Here is a 25,944-nt window from a genome sequence, read left to right on the forward strand (position 1 = left end):
TCCATAGGACTACCATCATTGTACTGTTTCATGGGTGCTCTCTTTTTACCAACTGGACCATTACTGCTTGCACACAGTTCACATTTCCGGCACCATATTCTTACATCATCTTTACAGTTCACCCAATAGAACCGTTCTCGAACATTTTGCAGAGTCTTCGTAATACCAAAGTGTCCACCTGATGCACCGTCATACAACTGACGCAATACTTATGACACTTTACTTTTAGGTACAATCAACTGAAGCTTAGATTCTGTACCATCTTCGTTCTCAAAGGTTCTGTACAGAAGATCATCTTTTAGTACTAAGCAATTCCATTGTTTCCAGTAACACTTGACTTCTGGACTACATGCACTAATGTCTTGCCAAGAAGGTCTTTCACTTCGACGCATCCAATCCAATACTCTTTTTATATATGGATCATCTGCTTGAGCGTCTTGTAGCTGTTGAGTAGCTAAATAATGTAAATTGATCTTTTGTGTGACATCGTCCGTGGCATGGATCTAATTTAACACCATAAGCAATTTTTTGGCGGCCTAATGATAAAAATTCTTTGACATTGTATTCGTACTCGTATATTTTATAAATTCTAAACCAAATTACTAGCTAGAGCTAGACAATGTGAACAAACTTTTTATTGCGTCAATTACTAATAACGGAATTAATTGATTGAATTTGCGCGTTTAATATACGATGTATGGTAGAAGAAAAACAATTTAAAAAGTTTTTGTTTCGATTATTCGATTAGTACATTATGTGTATGATAACTACATAAGGTAAAAATTTCTAAACTTCCCAATATTAATACCTTACATATTACATACAATATAATCGAAGACTTTATATAACCATTTTTTAGTTGTTTTGTTTGTTTCCTTTGGTATGATCGTCACCATTATTATCATCAGTATTACAATAATACCGGGGTTCAAAGGAGTAGACACAGAGTAGTCACAAAGACTAAACTCGCTTGGTCACCTGGAAAGAATGCCAGATAATCGAGCTGTAAAAGTAGTCCAGAGATGGAAGCCCCAAGCAAACAGAACAAGAGGAAGGCCCCGTAAAAGATGGATAGACGACGTAGAGAGGGATCTTAAAACCATGGACATCAGGCAGTGGCGAAGGAAAGTATCCGACAGGGCAGAATGGAAGAACATTGTTAAGCAGGCCAAGACTCACAAAGGGTTGTAGCGCCATTAGAAGAAGAAGAAAAGATTACAATAATACCATGTATTACACCATTTGTTGACATATACTCGGACGTAGTACTATATTACGCCAAAAAATACGCGGTGGTTTTGTTTTGATACATGAAATAGCTGATAACATTTTGTTTGTGCAGTAAGCATGTGTAGTAGTTACTTAATACTTTTTGAATCGAACAGAAAAGAAAACGGCGAACAAGTTTCAATTGTACTGTACCATATTAAAAGAAACGACTATACTATACTTTATTTCTTAATGGTTGACAGCACGCTAAAGCTTCAGAGGCTGTAAAAAGAGTAAAACACAAAAAAAAGTATATGAAATCAATGTCAAGAGTACATACACAAAATTATCATTGTCCTGAAGCTATTTTCTTGTGGCATCTTAACGCAATTACTATTTTTATTGGGAATAAACCACAATTTAAGTTTAAAATAAGTTTATTTTTCACGTTTTCATTTCCACTTCCACAATATAATTTTATCTGATTCATTTATATCCACAATTCAGACATATATTATACATTTCTAAAGTGGGCGACTTTAAAATGATATTGCCAATATTGCTGAGTTGCGTTCCTGGGACGACTTTATTGTAAGATAGTTCATTCGATTACATGAAATCAACTTTAACTTGAGAAGACCCGCGAATTGTATGTGTACAGAGATATGAATTTAGTTAAATCGTTGACATAAATAATAAACAATAGAGGTCCTAAGACCGAACCTTGTGGGACTCTATGTTTTACGGATAGAAAATCGGAGAGATGACCTTTAGATACTACCGCCTGGTGTCTGCCACATAGATAAGAAGTTATGCGCTTAAGAGGGATACCTCTGATTCCATAGTAATTTAATTTGTGGAGTAACATGTCGTGTAAAACACAGTCAAAAGCCTTAGACGAGTCGCAAAGAGAAATTGCTAAGCAATTTCCGCGTTCAAGCCCTTTCAATCACCTCGCTCACAACATTTAATACCGCGTTCGTAGTAGAACGAGCACTTCTGAATCCATGTTGTGAGTTATATAATAACCTTTTCAATCACTTTCCCAAAAGTAGAAACCATGCTTATGGGTCTGTAATTGTCATTTTTGAGGAATCATTTTTTTTATAGATAGGTAGTACTTTTGAGAGTATTTTAGTACTTTCGTGAACGTCCCTACAATTAGAACTACTAAGGGATTTTATTATTTGAGAGACCTCTACTTCCACAACGAGACGAAAAAAAAGGACTTGAGAAAAAAAAGAAGAGATGTAATTATATTCTCTGCAATTGTAGTAAAAAATTAATTTATTTCGTCTGGAGGTAGATCAGGTTGTACCGAACTGGATCTTGTATTGTTCGAAATTTACTATTTTCCAGCAGTCTCTAGGTTTATTATTGGAATTAGTACTAAAATCACAGTAACCTGACTTTTTAGCTATTTGTAATTTGCCGATTATATTCCAATTTTTTATATACTTTGAACAAATCGGGATCCTTAGTGGCATCTGCAATGTGTTTAATAAGAGAAAGATTAGATCTGTAAGACCTTAACTCATTGTTAAACAATTGCAAGGGGTGTTTTTTCAGCAGTTTGTCGTACTTTTTCTAGTGGAAATTGCTTTAATATTAAGTTGTTATAAGTTTCGGTAAGAAAGACTGTCAAAAAATCAGGATCATTATTAATATCATAGAAAAAGTCCATCTTTTTACTAGCTGGCACACGTTTAAGCTTCAGTAAACCAGAAGAAGTAATAAACCGTTGAAATGTTTGATTAGTATCAACAACTTTATGCTCAGAGTCAATAAATAAAAATTATTGAGCTCGATGATCAGAAAAACAAGTTTCAAATACGCCCACTCTCAGAAAAATTTATCATAATGTTGTCAACGTAACTACTGGACTGGGATGTGATTCTAGTATAATCGTTTGTAACTATAAACGACCAAAAGATGTTAATAGATTTTGAATATCAAAAGAAGGGTCAGATTTAATTTTAAAATTAATATTAAAATTGTAACAAGATTATACTTGGCAACCCTGTCAACCATTGTGACGTAGGATGCTGTCAACGGTTGTCTGCCATATTCATTGGCATTGTCATATTGTCTACATAGCAATCAACATGTGTGTATCTGTATAATGTAGTTTTAATAATGTCTATTGTTTTATTTTTCATCTGAATACACCACATCAAGCAATGTGTTTTATTATCATTTACATCAACCTGTGCGTTGCTAACTATTTGTAGTGAAGTTATTACGAAATGAACATTTATTTCTCGAGAATCACATCCCCACCTAACCATCCCCTTAAAAAATCACCAAGTATGATCAGTTTGTCTCCTTTACTAAGCAAGGACGTTATGACATTCTCAAAATTCACCAAAAACAAGTCAAAGTCACCCTTATCCGATCTGTATACAGTTAAAATATTGGTTTTTATTGAAGGTACATAAATTTCAGAAAACTTTGAACTTTGCTCTGCATTATATTCATTTATATTAAGAGAAGAATTCATAAGATTTTCTTTTACATAAATTGCAACTCCACCTTGTTCCTTTTTTACACTACAAATGAAATTAGCCAATGAAAAGCCGGAGATGCTAATTAATTTTAAATGTTCTTTACTTTGCCAGTGCTTCGAAAAGCATATGACAACATATAAATTTTGATCCACCAGAAAAGCATTGATTATATCGACTTTATTTGAAATACAAAAACGCAAATGATTGAGCATTTCTCCATCTATTTTATTCCTCTATTTTCCCACTTTTGACAGAAAAGTACATATATCTTGGTCATGAAATCAGAATAGGCAAGGACAACCAGACCTGCGAATTTCAACGACGAATAACACTTGCTTGGGCGGTGTATGGTTCATTAAGAGACATCTTTAAGAGCAACATCCCGATAGCTATGAAACGGAAGACATTTGACCAATGCGTTCTTCCTATTATGATATACGGAGCAGAAACTCTCACGCTCACAAAAACAAAAGCACTAAAAATGCGAGTGGCACAAAGGCGCATGGAAAGATCAATTCTAGGCGTTACAAAAAAAGACAAAATAAGTAATCAAGAATTAGGGAAAAGAACAGGTATCAGTGATGTCGTCGAACGTTTAGCCAAGCTGAAATGGAATTGGGCAGGTCACATAGCGAGACTGAAAGACACAAGATGGACCAGAAAACTAATTGACTGGCGCCCAAGAGAGCACAAACGCAGCAGAGGACGACCACCAACACGCTGGATGGACGACATAGACGAATATCGAAGAAATGGCAACAAGAAGCACAGAACCGAGAAGGGTGGCGAAAAATGGGAGAGACCTATGTCTAGCAGTGGACAGAACAGGTTGCATGATGATGATGATTTGAAATACACTGCAAATTAACATGAAACATGCTTACCGTACCTTGTCGAATTAGATTATTTTTATAAAAGTTTGTAGAAGCTTCTAGGTTTCTTCCTCCGTCTTCTTTATGTGCTGAAAATTTCTTTTGAAGTTAAATCTCCTAACTGCAGCCTCTTTGGGCCAAATATTAGGTCTGTAGAGTTCGTCAATTTTATCGAAAGGGAAAGATACCTTATATGTGGAGTATTTGTATGTGATATATGTGTATATGTGATATATGTGTATATATAATATCTTATATGTATGAGAATGTGTTTGTGATTTTGAATGTTGTTGAAATGTTGAATTTATTGTAAAATAAACTTACATTAAACTTAAATCGTGGCTTATTCACAATAAAAATAGTAATTGTACAAAATTATTGTAGAAGAGAGCCGAGATGCGCAAAATGCATAGGGAAAGATTTAACAAAAGATTGGGAACAGCCACAAAATAAAGAACCTAAATGTGTACACTGTGGATTTTCTAATTACCACCCAATTATACAGTTGGCACCACTGCTACAGCCTGTCAAAAGTTACGATACAAACAGAATCCTACAACCACACTATAAAACAAGGCAGCAGACATGGCGAATAAAATACAAAATCAAACAAGAGAGGTCAACAAAATCCAAACATAAGTATGTCCAAAGAGCCTGTAACGAGCCAAAACAACTAGTAGAGAATGACCCCAATTCAATATCAAACATGCTACACATACTAATAGAACACAAGAACACATGCACAAGCAAGAAGAATTCAATAAAAAAAATCCTAGCAAGATTAAAATAGCATAGAAACTAATAGACGGCAAAATAGCGGAAGAGTTGAGAATACTTTGGAACGTAAATGGCTTTTTACCGCAGCAGCATCAGCAGGAGGATACTGTTTACCTTAAAAAAACCAAACAATCGATATATGTTTAATATCAGAGACACACTTCACAAAACAAACATTTATTAAACTGGAAGGAGATTAAATATATCAAGCTCTTCACCCTAGAAGCCCAGCTAGTGGAAGAGCAGCAGTAATAGTAAGAAATAATCTAATTCACTTCCAAAGAGAAAGTATAGAAACTGAAGTACCCAGACTGCTAATAAGTTATAAATGTCAAAACAAAAAATACTATGAAAAGTGCATTAATTAAGTTTAACAAAGAGATCTCAACATTTGACAGCGTTCTAAGGGTTGTAATTTGTAAAGGAACACGAAAATTTGCGTAATATAGGACGAAAAACCTGTGTGGAAGATATTACACAAGTTAAATTTTTCTTCGGAGCTAAGGCAGGGCTAATCAACAATAAACAAATAATACGTTGGAGACGGTAGTATTTAAGAAATATTCGAAAACAGGAAGAAAGGAATATTTATTACCTAGAAACGTTGCTCAATGAAGGACATTCAGTTCAAAAACTCTGGCAGGACAAAAGTATTAAAACCAGTCGTCAAGCTTTTATAGAAAGTTTATCTAAAGTCCGCCGACCAATAATAACACATAATTATTGAATGCTGTGAAGGATTCTTTGTTTTATTTTTTTCATCTCGTTGCGGGAGCAAGACTGATATCTCCAAAAGGCAGAAATCTATTAAAGATCATACAAGATAATAACCTGAAATACCCCCACATACTGGACTACTGATAACAACAAAATTCCTGATCTGTTATACTTTGCTATAACTAAGGGAATACCTGAAATACACAGCGACATCACCCCCAGTTTTGATCTACATTCGGACCACAGTCCCATCTTGATTACCTTAATTACCAATATAATTTGGAAAACTCTTGCACCAAGGCTATATTCCAGTAACACGAATTGGGTTCAATTACTTCAATTCAAAGAAGAAATCATTGAAAAAATATCTCTTGACATTCGACTCAAACACAAAAACGATATTGAAGAAGCTGTAAAATATCTAACGGAAACAAATACAACAGGCCGCTTGGAAAGCTACTCCTGTAAAGGAAAAAACCATCGATGAAAGGTATAGTATACCCTTTCATATTAGAACACTAGTAGAAGAGAGAAGAAGAGCCCGTCGCAAATGGCAAAGAAGAAGAAACGCGATAGATAAATCAAATCTAAACAGGCTCACACACAGACTTTATTCCGCTATCCAAACAGCCAAAAACGAATCCTTTGAAAGATGTCACAAACCTTTCTCTTGATGACAACTCTCTTTGAAAAGCCACAAAGAAATTCAAAAAGCTGGTAGTAATGAAATTACCAATTAGGAAAAATGATGGAACCTGGGCTTGATCAGATATAGAAAAATCCAACAGATTTGCAGAATATCTATCAACCGTCTTCTCCACCCCACAGGCCAACGATATTAACGACGAGAAAATTAGAGACTTCCTTAATGCACCCTGTCAGCTATCAGTACCACTAAAATACTTCTCACCAAACGAAGTCCGTAACGAAATCAACCTGCTTAACCCTCATAAAGCTCCAGGATTTGACCTTATAACTGGCGAAATCTTAAAAAAACTCCCAAGAAAAGGTGTTCTCTGAATAACCATTATTTTTACTAGCCTCCTGAGACTATGCTATTTTCCAGTGCAATGGAAGTATGCACAAATTATAACGATACCTAAACCTGGTAAACCTCTAACTGAAGCCAGTTCGTACAGACCAATAAGTCTCCTTTCGACTTTATCAAAAATCTTCGAAAGGTTAATCCTTAACAGAATAGAAACAATTATACCTATAGAAAACCTTATCCCAGATCATCAGTTTGGTTTTCGCTCAAATCACTCAACCATACAACAGTGCCATAGATTCGTCAACAAAATAAAAGAGAGCCTAGAAGGGAAACAAATCTATCCAACTACCACCAAATAAAATCTGGAGTATCTCATGGCAGTGTACTTGGCCCATTCCTTAATCAAATCTTCACTGCTGATATTCCTGTTAGCGAAAATACACTAATGGCAACATTTGCGGATGACACTGGTATACTAGCATCAGACATCAACGAAATATTAACATTTAACAAATTGCAAAATCATCTCAATGAACTAGAAGACCGGCTTAAATGCTGGAAAATAAACGTCAACACAAACACGTTTTGTCAAGTAAATTTCACAAATCGAAGAATTAGATGTCCACAACTACACCTAAATAATTTATCTATACCAATAAAAACAGAAGTAAAGTACCTGGGCCTTCATCTAGACGAAAAACTTAGTTGGAAATCACATATTGCAGCCAAACGACGACACCTCGACCTAACAGTTAAAAATATGAGCTGGCTAATCAACAGAAGATCGCAACTTTCATTAGAAAACAAACTGACCATCTATAAAACAATACTCAAACCAGAGTGGACATACGGAATTTAGCTGTGGGGCTGTAGCAAACCATCCAACACCAAAATACTACAGACATTCCAGTCAAAAACTATTCGTATGTTAGCTAAAGCCCCATGGTATGTGTCAAACCAAACCCTTCATGCAGACCTCAACATCCCATTTATCAATTATGTAATTGCTGACCACTCCAGAAGATACATGAATCGCAGCGTAGACCATCCAAACCATCTTATAGACGAATTATTCAACCCCTCACTGGTTGACAGACGTCTAAAAAGACTTTACCTGGACGACACCTGCCACAAGCCAAGAACATACATCATATTTACTTATTACTGTATTGAAGTAGATTGTAAATTAGCAATAAATAAATAAATAAAAAAAAATTCTCGTTGCGAGCTATGCTATTATTCCTTGCCTTCTTTTTGTACTATCTACTCGTATTAATTAACTTTTTCTTTAGAAAAATATTTATCTGTACATTTATGTGAATAAATAGTAAGCTTTGCTAAACTCTGTACTTCTAATTTACCTAGAATCAACGATCAATTAAAATATTCAACCTTTGATATTACATTACATTAGCGACATATTCGTAATATTTGTGTAAACACAACTATATGAGTTGTTAATTGATTAAGTCACTTGAAGTAGGTAAACAACAATATGCGAGCCATTAGAGCACGAAGGGGAAGTATAATTTTCGAACAATTTAAAATACTTCTGCCACTGTTAAATGTTTAAATAAGATTAATGCGAACCGAGAGGAAAACGTTTATGAAATGAATGGATTTAAGTGCACTTGTACTCGAATACAATAAAAGTGGGTCATCTTGGTTCTTTGTGCATCACTTCGCGAAGCGGCGTTTCGAGTTTGACAGTTCTTTGATCTGTTTGCGAAAGAAAACTAAAATTATTACAACAAACTGTACGTTAAAGGATTTTTCTTACTATAAGTTTTTTACCACTACACATCGGTGTAATGTTATAATTTTTTAAGGAAGGCACAGTATGGGTTATACTAGGAGTAAAGTCGTACTTCGTACTGTACTGTATAGAGGAATGAAAACCAAATAAAAAAAAATACGTTAACAAATTTGAATACGTACTAATACCATCGATTTCGTTTAAAATTTGAACAGCCATAAATTACAGTTAGATAACCAAGGAAATGGAGATTAAAATTATATCAGGGCTTATAGAAGATATCATAGTACAAGCAGTGATCATAGGTTAGTGAGAGCTAAAATAACGATATCAACCGAAAAAGAAAGACTCAAAATGATAAATAAGAAACAACCAAAGAAATGGACAAAATCAACTAACATTCAGGAGTTCGAAAAATATATTGGTAATTCATTGAAAGATACAACAACAGCAGACATCAATATATTGAACAAACAAATAGTCAACACAATGCAACAGGCTCAAACTAAATATTGTCCGACAAGCAAAAAAGATGAAAAACTGAGTCAACCCACGAAAACCCTTATAGAACTAAGACGACAAATGAAAGGAGATAACACTACAAGCAAAGAAGCGATAAATCAAATAAATAAGACGATCACAAAGGCAATAAGAAAAGACATAAGAAACTACAATGTAGAAAAAACAAAACAGGCAATAGATCAAAATAAGAACATGAAAGTTTTGAAGAGGAGCGTACAAAAGGGGAAAATAGAAATTAACAAACTGAGAAACAGAACTGGAGAAGAAACAACGAACAGAGATGAAATATTAAGAATAGTCGAAGAGTTCTACATAGAGTTATATAGATCAAGAAAAAAAGATAACAATACGGACCCTCCAATTACACTAAAAACTGGGGTATTAAACCAAGGATCAGAGTTAATGCCCGATATAACAAAATCAGAAATCAAAGAAGCCCTGAAGAAAATGAAAAATAATCGAACCCCGGGTGAAGACGGAATAGTATCAGAAGCACTAAAAATTGGAGGGGATGTATTACTTGAAAAAATTAAACAACTTTTCAATATCTGCCTTCACAGCGCCAATATTCCAACAGACTGGAACAACGCTACTATGATTCTATTACACAAAGCAGGAGACAAAGCAAATTTAGAGAATTACAGACCGATTAGCCTCCTCAGCCATATATATAAGTTGTTTACGCGAATACTAGTTAAGAGAATGGAAAGAAAATTAGAGACTTATCAACCAAGGGAACAGACAGGATTCCGAAAAAGTTACGGAACAAATGACCATTTACAAAGTATAAAAACCCTAATAGAGAAAGCAGTGGAATACAATAAACCTCTAGTTCTAATATTTATCGATTTTCACAAAGCCTTTTGTGAAGGCTTGCAAAGTGACACAGTGTCACAGTGTGACACAGTTGAGCTAAGCAAAATATTACAGGCGCTTAAAGAATGCAGGCTAGATTATAGATATACCAAATTATTATACAAAATATACCTGCAGGCAACAACCACTGTCAGATTACATACTAACAGTAATCGCATAAAAATAGAACGGGGGGTTAGACAAGGAGACCCAATGTCACCTAAACTTTTTAATACTGTGCTAGAACATACTTTTAAGAATTTGGATTGGATGACAAAGGGAATAAAAATAGATGGAGAATATCTAAACAACTTACGTTTCGCCGATGATATACTTATAATAGCTGAAGATCTAGGTATGGCAAGAGAGATGGTACAGGAACTCGTTGTGGCTACAGAAAGTGTAGGTTTAAATATAAATACCTCGAAAACAAAAATCATGACCAATTTGGTACCCAACCAGAACATCAGTATTGGTGGGAAAGAAATAGAACTCGTAGATAGATATAAATACCTGGGACATGAAATTATGATAGGCAGGGATAACCAGACTCATGAACTGAAGAGAAGAATCGGCCTTGGGTGGGCAGCATTTGGAAAACTGAGAGAAACTTTTAAAAGTGAGCTGCCCACATGCCTAAAGAGAAAGGTATTTGATCAGTGCGTCCTCCCAGTCTTGACGTACGGAGCAGAAACACTTACGAGTCACGCAGAGAAGAATGGAGCGGTCCATGTTAGGAATAACTCTGCGAGACAGAATAACCAACGAAGACATCAGGAGAAGAACCGGAGTGACTGACATCATCGAGAAGATAGCCAGACTAAAATGGAGATGGGCAGGACACATAGCCAGAATGACAGATGGGCGATGGACAAAGAGGTTATTGGAATGGAGGCCAAGGGAAGACAAGAGAAGCGTCGGTCAACCACCTACAAGATGGACTGGCGATTTAAGAAGACTCAATAAAAACTGGATGAGAGCGGCGCAAGATAGACGGGGTTGGAAACATGAGGAAGAGGCCTATGTTCTGCAGTGGACTCTTGAGGCTGGATGATGATAGAAGATATCCAAAAAATTCCATGGTCTTCCATTGTTGAAGAATCTAAAGTAGTTGTCGTATACGTATATTGCAATGGTTAAATTGTTTAATGATACTATTACTAAATATAACAACAGAAAGTTGACTATCTAATCCTATAACACCTCGGTTATATGGACTTCCTAAAGTTCAGAAACATAATTGTCCCATAAGGCCTGTTGTAAGTTTCGGTAACACTCCAGTTTATCTATTATTAGAGTTTATTTACAACACTATATTAATATTAATCAATCTCTCCAATAAGTTAAGATAAACCGCCAATCTATTTAGACATTAATATTGTGGCGATACGGGAGATGGCAAGATCAATAAGAAAATATCTTCTCTTTACAAACATTATCAGTACACAAGAAGAATGAGGGATGATTCACCGTAATAAACGAATCAGGGAACTCTTAGTAAGAGCGACAAATATTCCATCAGAAATGAAATGCGTTGATAATGATGATGAGCCTTGAGTAAACGCGTGAGGAGCATTTGCAATGTTTATCTTGTCCAAAATTTCCTTCATTAATAATGTTTCATGAAGATAAAAAAATATGAGTACGTTCCCTTCTCAGTGTTCTAATTTCTCGTAGGTCACCCCCAACAAATGATTTCTTCTTCCTCTATAAGCACAGATTTTTTATCGTGATTTTAGAGATGAAACTAGAAACCTCAAATTATTTTAGTAATGGTTAAATTCCAAATTCAGAGGAATTAGGATTTCCCCCGATAGTTGCGGTTACCGATCACTGGCTTGAAGTCAACGAGCCTTTTTTGCCATGGTGGCACCCTAATTCTTTCTACAAATTATGATTTCTCTCCTATAACAAAATATGACTTTCTATTGAATGAAGCCTTTTTTGAGTTTTCATTGGTTTATAACAAGAATCTTAATCTATTTGTAGATCACCTCATTCTTCCACGGAACTATTTTTTCAGAACCTGCTAAATTTGTTAGACGACCTGCCCAATAAAAGCAGAAAAATTCTATGTGGTAACTTGAATATTAATTACGCTGTTTCATTTGCTACCCAATTACCCTTGGTCAATATATTGGAATCGTATGGTTTCACAATGCACGTTAATTCCCCTACAAGAATTACTAAAACAACATCTACCATAATCGATTATATTGTCTCAAATTTCTCACCCCTTGATGTACTTCTTCTTCTTTCAGTGCCTATTCGTTCCGAATATTGGCAATCATTCTGGCTATAATTATTTTATTGACTGATGCTTTAAATAGATTCGTTGTTGTTGTGGAGAACCATTTCCTCAGGTTCTTCAACCATGATATTCTCCTTCTCCCAATTCCTCGCTTTCCGAATACTTTACCCTGTAGGATTACCTTCAGTAATCTGTATTTAGTGCTGTTTCTCATTATATGTCCGAGATATTCCAACTTTCTCCTTTTAATGGTATACATCACCTCTCTTTCTTTGCCCACTCTTCGTAATACGGTCTCGTTAGTTATCTTGTCTGTCCATGATATCCTTAGAATTCGCCTGTATAGCCACATCTCGAAGGCTTCAAGTTTGTTCTCCATTGCTTCAGTTAGTGTCCAGGATTCAACTCCGTAATACAATATTGAGAAGATATAACATCGTAGGAGCCTTACTTTTATCTCCAGATTAAGATTGTGGCTTTTAAAGAGTTTGGCCATGTTATTGAATGCACTCCTAGCCTTCTCTATTCTACATTTTATTTCCTGTGAGTGATCCCATTGTTCATTTACTGTTGTTCCAAGATAGTTATACTGTTTTACTCGGTCCACTGGTGTATTATTGATAAGTAGTTGAGCGTCTCTAACTTTATTTTTGCTGATGATCATAAATTTAGTTTTTGTTATATTTACTTGAAGTCCAAATCTTTCACTTACTTCATTTACTTTGTTTATCAGTTGCTGTAAACTGTTCAAACTGTCTGCAAAAATAACGGTGTCGTCTGCATAACGGATGTTGTTTAGGCGTTCTCCATTTAGAAGTATTCCATGTTCGCATTTTTCCAAGGCTTCACTAAATATTTCCTCTGAATATAGATTAAATAATATAGGTGAAAGTATACAACCTTGTCTAACGCCTCGTAGAATCTGGATCATTTCCGTTGGTTCACCTCCAAAATTCGTTCTTATTGTGGCTGATTGGTTCCAGTATAAATTTTGTATTATACGCCGATCTTTATCATCCATTTGGGCTTTTGTTAGAATATCCATCACTTTTTGGTGTTGAACTGTATCAAATGCTTTTTGGTAGTCCACAAAGCAGGTGTAAATATCGCAAGTCATATCTCTGCATCTTTGAAATAATACTTGTAGACTAAACAGTGCATCTCTTGTACCTACGCCCTTCATGAATCCAAACTGTGTGTCTTGTATTCTCTCTTCGCATAGCTTGTATATTCTACGATGTATAATTTTAAGAAAAAGTTTTAATGTATGGCTCATTAGACTTATTAGCCTATATTCTCCGCACTTTTTTGCTCCCTGTTTCTTTGGTAAGGTAATAAATTCTGAAAGTAGCCAATCCTTTGGGATATTGCCTGTGTCATAGATATTATTGAAGATTTTACATAGTACTCTTAAAGATTCATCATCAAGAAGTTTAAGAAATTCAGATTGTACTCCGTCTGGTCCTGGAGCTCTTGATGTACGCTCTACAATTATTAATGCAGGACTATCTAATCATGAAGCAGTATATACCAAGTTTAACACTCAACAAACCATTCTCGAAAACCCAAAGTTTAGCTAGGATTTTTCCGCTCAGAACTTTCGTAAATTCCAAAATTTGTGCTTGACCCCTGGGTGTTGAACTTATCAAAACAGCTAAAAAAAATGTATCAAAATCATCTGGGAAGCTCTAAAAATGTTGCAAAAGAAACGATCCATAATAAACGATCTTCGAAATAAAACTAACACAGCTCAAACATTTTCTCTTCCAAACCCTAAAAATCTAAATGTATACTTCGTTAATGTGAGTAAAAATATAACATTAACTATTTTGCCACAACAAGATCCCATTTCCGATCTCCCCAATTCAAAAAATGGTCTCGAATACATTCTTTATAAGGCAAGTTGATAAATCTGAACTGATCCAAACAATCAGTAGTATCAAAACCTTCCTGTAGTACGGATGTATGAATTATCCGTACAAATTTTCTTAAATCTCACAAAAAATGTATTGGAAGTCCTGGTCTCACTAATTAACGATTCCTTTAAAAACGGTATATTTCCAGAGTGCCTAAAGACAGCCATTATTATTCCTCTTCATAAGGGTGGTAAAAAAATCAAAAATCAAATGTCTGCAACTATGTGATGCTATGTTTTGTGTACTACATGAGGTCTATTAAGCACTAAATAATAATTTTTACACTGCCACTGTTTTTTGTGACTATGCCAAAGATTTTGATTGTGTAAATCACGACATTTTGATGAAAAACGAAATTTCTACTGAATTCAAGATATTTCTTTAAATTGGTTCCAATCTTACTTAAGCAATAGGAAACAACTAGTTAGAGCAAATGATACTGATTCTAGTCACAAGAGCATTGTATGTAGAGTACCACAAGGTTCAGTATTGGGTCCCCTACTTTTCCTTATCTTTATAAATGACATCACTAACTTAAAAATCGATGGAAAAATTTTTCTTTTTGCTGATGATACCAGTATCACCTGGAGGAACTCTAATATTGCAATCCCATAATACCCGAGATTTAGATGACATATATATACCTAGAACTATGTATAAGACTACGATAAATTCGCTCTTTTTTAAAAGCTTCCTTAAATTTAATTAGTTATACCTATATCTGTAAAAAATGTACTAGTCTCAATAATTTCAAAATATTACGTAAACAATATATCAAAAATTTATAGTGTATTTTCTTTATATTGTATGTATATTAGGTTTTTTCTATTTAAATAAAGATCTATCTATCTACTTTTTACGCAACTATAACTTCTAATCTGCTTAAAATAAAAACCTGGTCCGACTCTAATTTACTCTCTTTTAACGTGGATAAAATATTAGCAATAAAGGAGCTCTTCAACCCTTGCTTCTGAATAACAGCCAGATCAGTATGGTTGATTTTGTAAAATTTCTTGGTATTTTTATAGACATCAACCTTAAATGGTCCCTTTATATCGATTTCTTAAGTAAGACACTAACCTCAGCCTGCTATGCAATAAGTCTGTTTCGAAGGAAATCAATTTAGCATCTTCCAAAATAACAATTAATATTTTCCTTTGTTCGAGTCTCATCTTCGATATGGTCTTCCTTTTTGGGATTCTAGTACAGCTGACCAATCTGATATTATTTTTAAATTACAAAAAAAAAGAGCAGCAAATACGGTATCTTTTGGCCTCGGTAGAATAACACATTGCAGAAGCTACTTGAAACATCACGGGATTTTAACTCTTTCCTCTTTATATATTTTAGAAACTGTTTGTTTAATTCTTAAACACCTGAACGTTTTCCAGCAAAATTCCAGCTTTGATGTGTATTTACCGATCCCTTCCACTGAGTTAGTAAAGAAATCTATATTCGGCAAAAAAATATACAACCATATATCTCTCTTTGCAACTTAAATCTGCAATTTCTAATAACAAAAGCCTATCTATCTATATATGAGTTTCTTAACGAATAACTAAGAAATTATTGTACCTTTATGTACAAGTAACTAAAGTATTTTTTTCTATATTTGGGTATCACATGCAGAAACTTACGTTAGTATGCAATTTGCAATTTATTTAAATTTTTGCAATGGATTGTGTATTTTAGTATCTTTTATTTTGTGCTATTGACGGTTTATGTAATTTCAGTAAATTTTAAATTGTTATTGATATTTTTCTGACTTTTTGTAAGCTTTGTTCATAAAATTATACAATTTTCAGTGACAATAAAGCATATTTCTATTCATTTCTATTTTCTCAAACAATGTTTAATTCTTACAAAATTTTCCGCAATTTATTTGTAATGACTGACAATATTTCTTCACTATTAATGTGTGTTAAAAGTTTGTCCAACGTAGGTTTTTAATTTTGAAAATAAAATGATTCCACTTTTCTTAGAATTGTTTACTTTTTACGATATTGTCAATTTGCTGCGGTTTTCTTTGTGTTGACATTTTCTTTCGTTAAAATAAAATAAATGTACAATTCTGCAACCACAATTACGATGCCGAAGCAATTATTTGTCGACATAACTTTTGATAATCACTTAGCTGCTTTGTTAGCTAGAGGTCATTCTAAATTAAACCTATTGTATTTTTAAATACAAACATTTTGTATCAAACTAAATATCTTTTTTGATCACTTCTTTTTTAAATTTTTGAAACTTAAACTGTTAACAATAATTGTACCATATGCATAATCATTATATTAATAAAATTTTTATAAAATATACCTTTATTTAAATTTTTGAAACAGAAACTAATTTTATTTGCTAATATCAGGGTTTCTGAGTTTTCTATGGGACCAACACATTTGCCTGTTTTTTCTATTTGTTACCAAATGCCGAACTGATCAATTGAGCTAACTAGTATTTCCTCTTTTCAGGATACAAGATGCAGGGAGATTACGATGACGAATCGTCCTCTTCGGGGGGCGAGCTGACCCCCACAAGAAAAAACAACACAAACCACCATCAGATAGTTCAGAGCAATCCGTCGATCTTATCGTCTCTGAGAAGTGTTCTGATTGTTCTGAGTACGGCTCTAGTGTGCTTCGCAGCCGCTAGAAACTCTATCACATGGTAAATAATTATTCCTCTTCTTTTACCGTTCATCGATCAATATTGCTTTGAAATTACATTATTCTGAATTTGAATATTAAAAAACACAATGAGTTTTTCAATCACTCTATTTTAGGCATTGTCAGAGATTCTGGGGCGCTTCAGGAGACTTCTGGCAGGCGCAATGGGACAAGTTTCTCGATTTGGTAGGTGAAGATCCCTTCAATTTGTGGATATTTGGCTCGATGGCTATTACATTCGGTGTCTATTGGATATTTGGGGGCATATACACTTTCATGGACGTTACGAATATGCCTGGAGTGATAAGAAAATATAAAATTCAACCTGGTACGAATGAACCAGTTGATGATAAGAAGTTGAGGCATGTAAGTTATTTTTTTTAATCGCATTTAATAACGTCTAGTAAAAGTAAAACTAATACAAAATATCAATCTCACATAGACATACTTTAACTGAATTGTTTAAAACTTTACAATGACCTTTTTAATTCAACAACTTTTTATCTCTTTCTTGAAATTGTAAAGATGGCCACAAATATTGTAGATTAGTGATTCCTGCTTCCCGGAGCGCCGAGAATTTTTTTAACGTCCATGTTTCTACCTCGTACAATAGTTGGGACCATACGTAACATTCAACAAACCTCAGTCTCAGCGCAGTATTCAGATTTTTGTCACAGAACAATTGCTTGAATTTTAAGAACGCTGCCCTTGCCATTTCTATTCGTACCCTGATCTCTTGGTCTGGATCTAATTCTGTGTTGATGTAAGCTCCCAGATATTTACATTTTGTCACTCTCTCTATTTGCTGTCCATCAAGGGTTAGTTGTTCATTATTTATTGGACTCCTTGATACTATCATAAATTTGGTCTTATCTGTGTTGATGTCAAGTCCCATTTAAATACATTCACTATTTATTGCATCTAGTAAAGTTTGTAGTTCTTCTATACTCTCAGCCATAATTACAGTGTCATCTGCAAATCTCATGGTGTTTACGATTTCTCGACCAATTCTTATTCCCTCTTTTCTTTCCCATAAGGTTTTTCTATGACCTATGAGTACACGTTGAAAAGCGTCGGAGACAAGACGCATCCTTGCCTGACCCCTCTCGTAATCGGTATATTATTTGTTTCTATATCGTTCACATTTACTACTGCTTTCTGGTTCCAGTATATAGCCTTAATAAACTCAATGTCTTTTTTATCTAAATTGATGTTTTTTAATTCATCTATTAACTTCATATGCTGCACTCGGTCAAAGGCCTTCCTAAAGTCTATGAAGCATACATATGCACTCTTGTTATATTCCCGGCATTTCTGCAAGAGTACTGTCAATGCAAATAATGCCTCTCTTGTACCCATGCCTCCTCTGAAGCCAAACTGCGTTTGATCTATCTGCTCCTTACATTTCTTATAAATTCGGTTTTGAACAAATTTAAAGAGAATCTTTAAAGGGTGGCACATTAGACTTATCAATCTATAGTCATTACATGATTTGGTTTTGTTGTTTTTTGGTAGAAGTAAAAATATCGGTTTAAGCCATTCCTCCGGGATGTTGCCCTCTACATATATGTGGTTGAGAATTCGGGTGAGTCTCTTTATATTACCGTCATCTAAGGCTTTTAACAGTTCAACTGGAATTTGATCAGGACCCGGTGCTTTTCCTTGTTTTGCATTATGTAGGGCATTCTTTACTTCTGAGGGTAAAATTTGTAGGTATTGTTCTTCTTCGCCTATATCTTGTTCATTTTCCCTCTGGTCATGGAACAGATGGATTATATATTGTTCCCATACTTCCTTTATTTTGCTCTCTTCAGTAAGTATTCCTCCATTATTATCTCTTGTTATGAGTGTTCTTCTTTGTCTGGTGTTGCCTGTAAGTTCTTTCATTTTTTTATGTAAGTTTGAGGTGTCATGTTTGTTGCTGAGTTCTTCCAGTTCCTGGCACTGTTTGTTCATCCAGTCCTTCTTAGCCTTTCTGATTTCATATTTGATTTTATTCTTCATGGTTTTATATTTATTTTCATCTTTATTTTTGTATTTTCTTTTTTCAGTTATTAGCTCAACTATTTCGGTGTCATCCAGTCTTTTTTAGTGGTTTTCTCTTCTTCGCCTAGAACCTCTTTTCCAGCTTTTAGTATGGCTTTTTTCATATCTGTCCATTCCACGCTTCCTTCAGTTAATTTATTTATCTCTGCGTTTAGTTTCTGTTGACAGTTGACTCTTTTAGGTTTTTGATGTTTATTTTGGTGGTTTTAACTTTTTTCTCCAGTTTTCTGAGTTTAATGTTGACGTTTGCTAGTAATAGATTATGGTCCGTATCTGCATCTGCACTTGGATAGGTTTTTGCACTTTGTACGCCATTACGAAACCTTTTGTTAATCGTTATAAAATCTTCGTAAGGGGAGGTCGTAGTATGTATTTGTTATGACTAATTCTTTCTCCTGGCATTACCGAACTAGTATATCACCTCTTTCGTTTCTTTTACCTAACCCAAAATTTCCTACTATATTTCCAGTTTCTCCTCGACCGACTTTAGCATTAAAGTCGCCCATAATTATTTTTACCTCCTGCTTCTTTATGTGTTTTGTTAACAGCAAAGTAGGTATAATGTATAGGAATATTTTAAATATAAAGATAGTTTTACGAAATTATAAATTCTGTTATGAGAAGCTACAAATTTTGAATACTTAATATAAAACAGCATTCATAAATATTTTTATTTTACTTTAAATGTACAATTCAGCATTTAATTAAAAACTTTTAATTAAATTTAAAATTTAAATTTAAATTTAAAAAATTTTAATTTTTATATCATTTTAATGCATTTTATTAAATATATATATATATATATATATATATATATATATATATATATATATATATATATATATATATATATATATATATATATATATATGTATATATATATATGTAAAAGATATAATCTATTTGTTGGCCATTTAATTTAATATATATATATATATATATATATATATATATATATATATATATATATATGTATTTTTTAAATGCCTCTTTATGTAATGTGAAAGTATGAAATAACTGACGATATGGCAACACTGACATCATTTAAACATATATCAAAGAATATAGACGCATATTATGCGTCTATATTATTTGCTTATATTTAACGTCAAATATATGTTTGGTTAGGTTCATTGCATTAAACTAATCATTGTCCGAATTTTAATAATAAAAACCCTCTAAATTGACCAGAATTTCTGATTTCCTATTAAAAATGAAATTATTCCAAAATAATAAGTAACAGCGAATGTGATTCGTCTCGATCGAAACCAGTTTCATAAATCAACAACACCCAAAACGTTAAATAAATGTGAGACATGTTTTTCATTCGCCTTATCAGTCAAACTAGTTTAAAGTTCTTACATTTTTATTGGTAAATCATTAATTTTGGGTACGACTGTAACTGCTAATGTGATTCGTCCTCATCAAAACCAGTTTCATAAATCGACAATACCCAAAACGGTAAATAAATTTGGGACAGGTTTTTCATTCGCCTTATCAGTCAAACTAGTTGAAAGTTCTTACATTTTATTGGTAAATCGATAGTTTTGGGTATGACTGTTTGTTACTAGTCAGACAACTAACGAATAGCTGCTGATTGTATTGTTTTTTAAAGGTGTATGAGTAAAACTGAAATATGATTTGATAAAACGATAAACCAATAAAAAAGGAACGTGCCTTCAAGAGGTGTAACTTATTTATACTTATGGAAAATGAGTAGAAACAATTTTATTACTTAATATGAAGTGGTACAAACGGTGTAATTTTGATTTTTTCTTATGAAAAACATTATATTAGCGAAGTAATAATACAAATAAAACATCATTTATCATTGCGATAAATAATATGAAAAATCAGAGAGACTGAAAAAGGTTGGGGATTTATTCAAACAATTACTGCTACGAGCTCAGAACGGTTTAAGCGGTTTGTCGTAGTGTGGGGAACTTTTAGTAAAAAACAATCAGTAATAATTTATCAAAACAACTTCTAAGCCTGTAGATAAGAAGGAAATATGTCAAGTACTTATTTAACTCTTCGGGAGGCCTATTTGGTAACTCTTTGCTATTAGAGCTTCTCTTATATTTTTTCCAGCACTTATTTTGTTTCGAAATGGTCTGAAAGCTGTGACGGGTCTATTAGCCTAAATAAATAACAAAGAAAATAAAACTTGCTTTTACACAATATGTAAAATCAAAAGACGAATCTTTATAAATAAAATCGACGAGCTGCGGTCCTCGATGACGATGCCGGTGAACGGAAAATAAATGTTAGCGACGTTCGGATGCATAAATAAGAGGACGATCTTCAGTCAATACCCAAAAACCGTGGAAAGGTTGGTTCAATACTTGACCAAGGCGAGGTGTAGGACGGAAGCGGTCGATCAATACTGGAACGCAGCGAGAAAGAATGGTGGGCTCTGATCAGTTCTCAGAGACCGAGATAGAAGTTCCAGCTAGATCAATACTTCAGATCGAATTTAGTTCACTGTTGTTTTTTGCAATATTTTATACGTTTGGCTTCTGTTCCATCTCCAGCGTGCATCGCTGTTAGTTATAGGTTATTTGTGAGTGCAAGTACACAAAGAGAAGGCTAAGTGTTGATAAGCGACGACGGTTTTATCGTTACAGAGCTTACCGTCATACTTAATCTTCATCACACCGTTCTTTATTGTCACTTTTACCAGCTGTATTAGTTTTCTCGGTACTATTACTTTTTCCGTTGTTTTCAGCAATAGCATTATGTTTATTGTGGCATAGACATGTCCGAAATCTATGATGGCCACGTATAAAGGAAGAGTTTGTTCGTAACAATTCTCACTGTTTGTCTTAGCACGAAGATATGTTCAGTAACTGATCTCCTCTTTCGAAATCTGCATTGGTATCCCCCAATTGTTTGTTGTGAGAACTGTTCCAGTTTTATTTGTATACGTAGATTTTATATACAGTGTCTAATAATGTTATTTCCGTATAGCTTGGGCAGTTTTTCCGTATAACTTTTTTAATTATTGGTATTAGCATTATATTGAATTATGATAAAGGTATTTCTTCTGTCTCTCATATTAGATTTATAGGTAACAGAATGATAAAACCCTCGATAGAAATAGACCTTGGGAAAGAGAGATACCACACGATTAAAAAGAAGTCTAAATCTAAGTACCTTGACAGAGCCTTATAATAAATATGCATTTGAAAAACGTCAACAGAATTAACGAAAGCAATAAGAATACAGAAATAAATGTCAACACCCTAAAGCCCCCAAACACAAACATTAATAAAAGAGACTGTGACGATAATATATTTTATCGTCTAGAGTACGCCTATGTGTTAAACAAAACATGTTTTTGTTCCGTCTCGAATAGTATAAAAGTCGAAACTGAAAGACAGCTAAGCTAACCATGGACCGTGGAAGTGATGACGTAGATTTTATTGACATCTGTCAGTTTCACTTTCCAAACAAACCTTGTTTAATGTGGATAATTTGTATTTTTCGTTATTTTTTCATGTTTTTTACAGAATCTTTCCGCTTTTTGCAATATCTAAGTATTCTAATAGTTACTACAACAATTTTACAAGGTTGTGTAAATAATAAAGCATGTTGTTTTATAAAAATAGCAATAAAATGAATGTATCAATAAAGTAAGGTTAGAATGTCTTTAATTTAAATTTTTAAACTATATTTCATAGAAATAGAACACTGAATTATGATGGTATTATCGTAAAAAACACTATACTTAAAAAAAAGCAGCAGAGGAAAATGTTAACTTTATAGAATTTAAAAAGTCTTGAGATTGGGCATTTCAACTTTTGTTTGGAAAGTAATTGACAGTTGTGACGTCACACTTCCACTGTCCATTCTCGACGCGTTGAGTTGAGAATATCTGACCTTGGGGACAGGTGAGTTGAACGTGTCCCAAATCCTTCCGAACCCAGTCGATCTGGCGCGTTGAGTGAGATTGACAATCCTTCCTCTGGCTGCGTCAATCTGGTGCGTTGAACGATATTGGCGTATTCTTTCTATCTGGTGCGTTGAACTAGATAGACATCCTTATCCCTGTCCAAGTACTCGTTCTGCATTGAGGTACGAGTACAACCTCAATTCCTCGATCGCCGTATCTTAGTTTACCATGTCGAATATCGTCACACCCATCTATCGAAATAAATAAACAGTACGTCTTTGTATTCAAACATTGTATTCAGTAGACACTTAACGATAATTAGTTTTTCATTTGTATATGTAAATCCGAAATAAATGCCGATACGATCGAATCCTGTTTTCTCTGGCTGAATTATACTATCCGACCTCACAAGACAAGAAAAATGTAAAGTAATATAAGCAAAGAATACCATGAACTTATAAGAAAAATACTTAAAATAATAGAAAAATCTATAAGGATAGACAACTGAAAGCATAGAATGGACAAATCCAATAAACGATTGGATATAACAAGAGCCTCAAGGTTCTACGAAGAAAATTAATAAATGGCGAAAAAGAAATACGAAATTAAGGGATAAAGATAGAAATATCATACCAACAGAGATGAATTACTAAGGGTAGTAGAAGATTTCTATACAGAAGTCTCTTCTACACATTTTAAAGTTCAGCGTTTATTCTAGTAACGGCAACGTTATGACACATAACATAATATGGACAATTATAATCAATATTCATCGTCAAAAAATTGTAGGCAAATGTGCTTAGGAGGTAAAGCATCAGGGTGAAGAGAATTTATGTCAAGAGTATTTAGTGAATATCATGCAATTAGTTGTTGATGTTTAATGAGGACATAATACATGAAGAAGACTATTTTCACTCTTGTAGGTCAAAGAAATATTTACCAAAACCAAATTTAATCGGGAAGGGAGAAGAAATGTGGGAGGCCCCGTGAAACAAAGGAGTTTGAGACCGGAACAGACAATAAACGACTAAATCCTATAATGTAGAAGAAGATCTATTCCAGTTAGTCCCTGTCACTCGATTTGAATTGACTATAACTTTCCGTATTATTCCATGTTGCCAAACTTAATCGTAGAGAAAAATTTTAGCGGTGCTGTTAGCAACAATTTAACTGAGAAATAATTTTTTAAATTATCTTTACCGAGCTCCATATTACAATACATAATGGTCGAATAGCAATAAAACGTGAATTTTAAGTTAAATGTAACATAGTAATTATTACTAAACCTACAAATATTATTTATCGAAAGGCGGAAAATTTTTTAAAGAACAACTGATAGCATATTTATAGAATTATCTTAACAATGAATTTTATCAAATAATTATAACATGGTAATGCATTTTTCTATGATAATTTTTGTCCCAGATGTATAAAGCATATTATTGGACGTGATAATAATTCAATGATTATCTAATATTAATATTTATCCAAATGCATAAAACGAAAAGTAAATAACAAAATACAAAAATCATGTTTACACCTACACACAACGAAACTTATATGGAATCACCATGTATTTCAAACCAATTATTATTTCTTTTGAAAAAACTTGTTATTGTTGCGAAGAATAAAGGTTTTTATTGAAAATTAACAAACCGATAAAACAATCAGATAACACAACTCGGTACGTTATAGATTATTTGCGTTAGTTGTAAAATGAGCAAAAATGGGGTTAACGGATGTACAAATGGGAAATATTATTGGTCTTGTGGGGCAATGAATCTCTCAGAGGGAGATGGCTATAGTGGTAGGCATAGCACAGGGTGTTATGTCAAAAACCCATGCTAGGTATCAAGTATTAGGAGCGCTTAAGAATAGACTAAGATAAAGTCGCCAAAAAGTAACAACGGCTTGCCACGATGGTTTTATTCTCCAAATAGCTAGAAGAGACCCAAAAATTTCTCACTCGCAACTCCAAAAGCCGCTTTTGCAAGGTACAGGTGTGAGTGTTTTAGTTGAACCGATAAGAAGAAGAAAACTTCGTGCCCAAGGAGTGCCTGCAATTCGCCAATATTCACTTTCGAGTTTGTTAGTTTTTCTACTTTATATTTTTGTACCCTAACACACTTAAGGTCTGTTTGTTATCTAAGGTCAACTCTACGTTAACCAATCCCCTGTAGAAAGAGTGACGCACTACAACTACCTCGGTACCATAATAAATGAAGAATGGACCAACAACAAGGAGATTAGAGCACGCATCGGAAAAGCTAAATCCACCTTTAATCGGATGGGGACCTTCTTCAAGAGTCATAACCTCTCTCTTGATACAAAAGTAAGAATGCTGCGATGCTACGTCTTTTCTGTCCTTTTTATGGTGTTGAATCGTGGACTTTGAACGAAGATATGTGCAGAAAACTTAAAGCATTTGAGATGTGGCTATATCGGAGAATACTTAAGATCCCATGGACTGACTGAGTCACAAATGAGGAGGTCCACAGAAGAATAAATAAGAACCGAGAGGTACTGACCACCATCAACTCCATTTTATTTTACCAAGCATATACCAGATATGATAAATTTTGGGCTATGGAAGCTTTTTTTATGGATCAGCAACAAAATCTCGTTTGATTAAATTGGATCGAATACAATACAAAGCCTTAAAGTTAGTCCAACCACCATTAAATCTCGAAAGTTACAATTCTTTACATATTATGCGAAATGAATCCAGATAATATGCTCTCCTTTAAGCCATTCTGCCAGGAAAAATATTTGGAAAACGAGGTCCAAGAAGAAGAAGAACATCTTGGTTAAAGAACCTCAGAATCTGGTTCAATACAACATCTGTGTAGCTTTTCGATGCTGCTGCAGATAAAATAAAGATTGTCATGATGATCGCCAACATTCGTAACTGATAGGCATATCAAGAAGAAGAACTGAAATTTCAATATTTGTATATCCTATAATTTT

The 25,944-nt window shown here is 33.9% G+C and overlaps 1 protein-coding gene across 3 annotated transcripts in view; it reads left to right on the forward strand.

The window, feature by feature from the left end:
• LOC140439068 (fatty acid hydroxylase domain-containing protein 2) overlaps positions 1–25,944 on the forward strand; it is a 62,576-nt gene that overhangs the window by 22,377 nt on the left and 14,255 nt on the right. For all 3 annotated transcript variants that reach the window (XM_072528724.1, XM_072528725.1, XM_072528723.1), the window contains exons 2-3: positions 16,842–17,037; positions 17,153–17,402. In XM_072528724.1, coding sequence (XP_072384825.1) covers positions 16,850–17,037; positions 17,153–17,402 — 438 coding nt within the window. In that variant the 5' untranslated portion in view covers positions 16,842–16,849. The remainder of the gene's footprint in view (positions 1–16,841; positions 17,038–17,152; positions 17,403–25,944) is intronic.

Source organism: Diabrotica undecimpunctata, chromosome 4 (genome assembly GCF_040954645.1).
Source record: "Diabrotica undecimpunctata isolate CICGRU chromosome 4, icDiaUnde3, whole genome shotgun sequence".
Taxonomy (NCBI): Eukaryota; Metazoa; Arthropoda; class Insecta; order Coleoptera; family Chrysomelidae; genus Diabrotica; species Diabrotica undecimpunctata.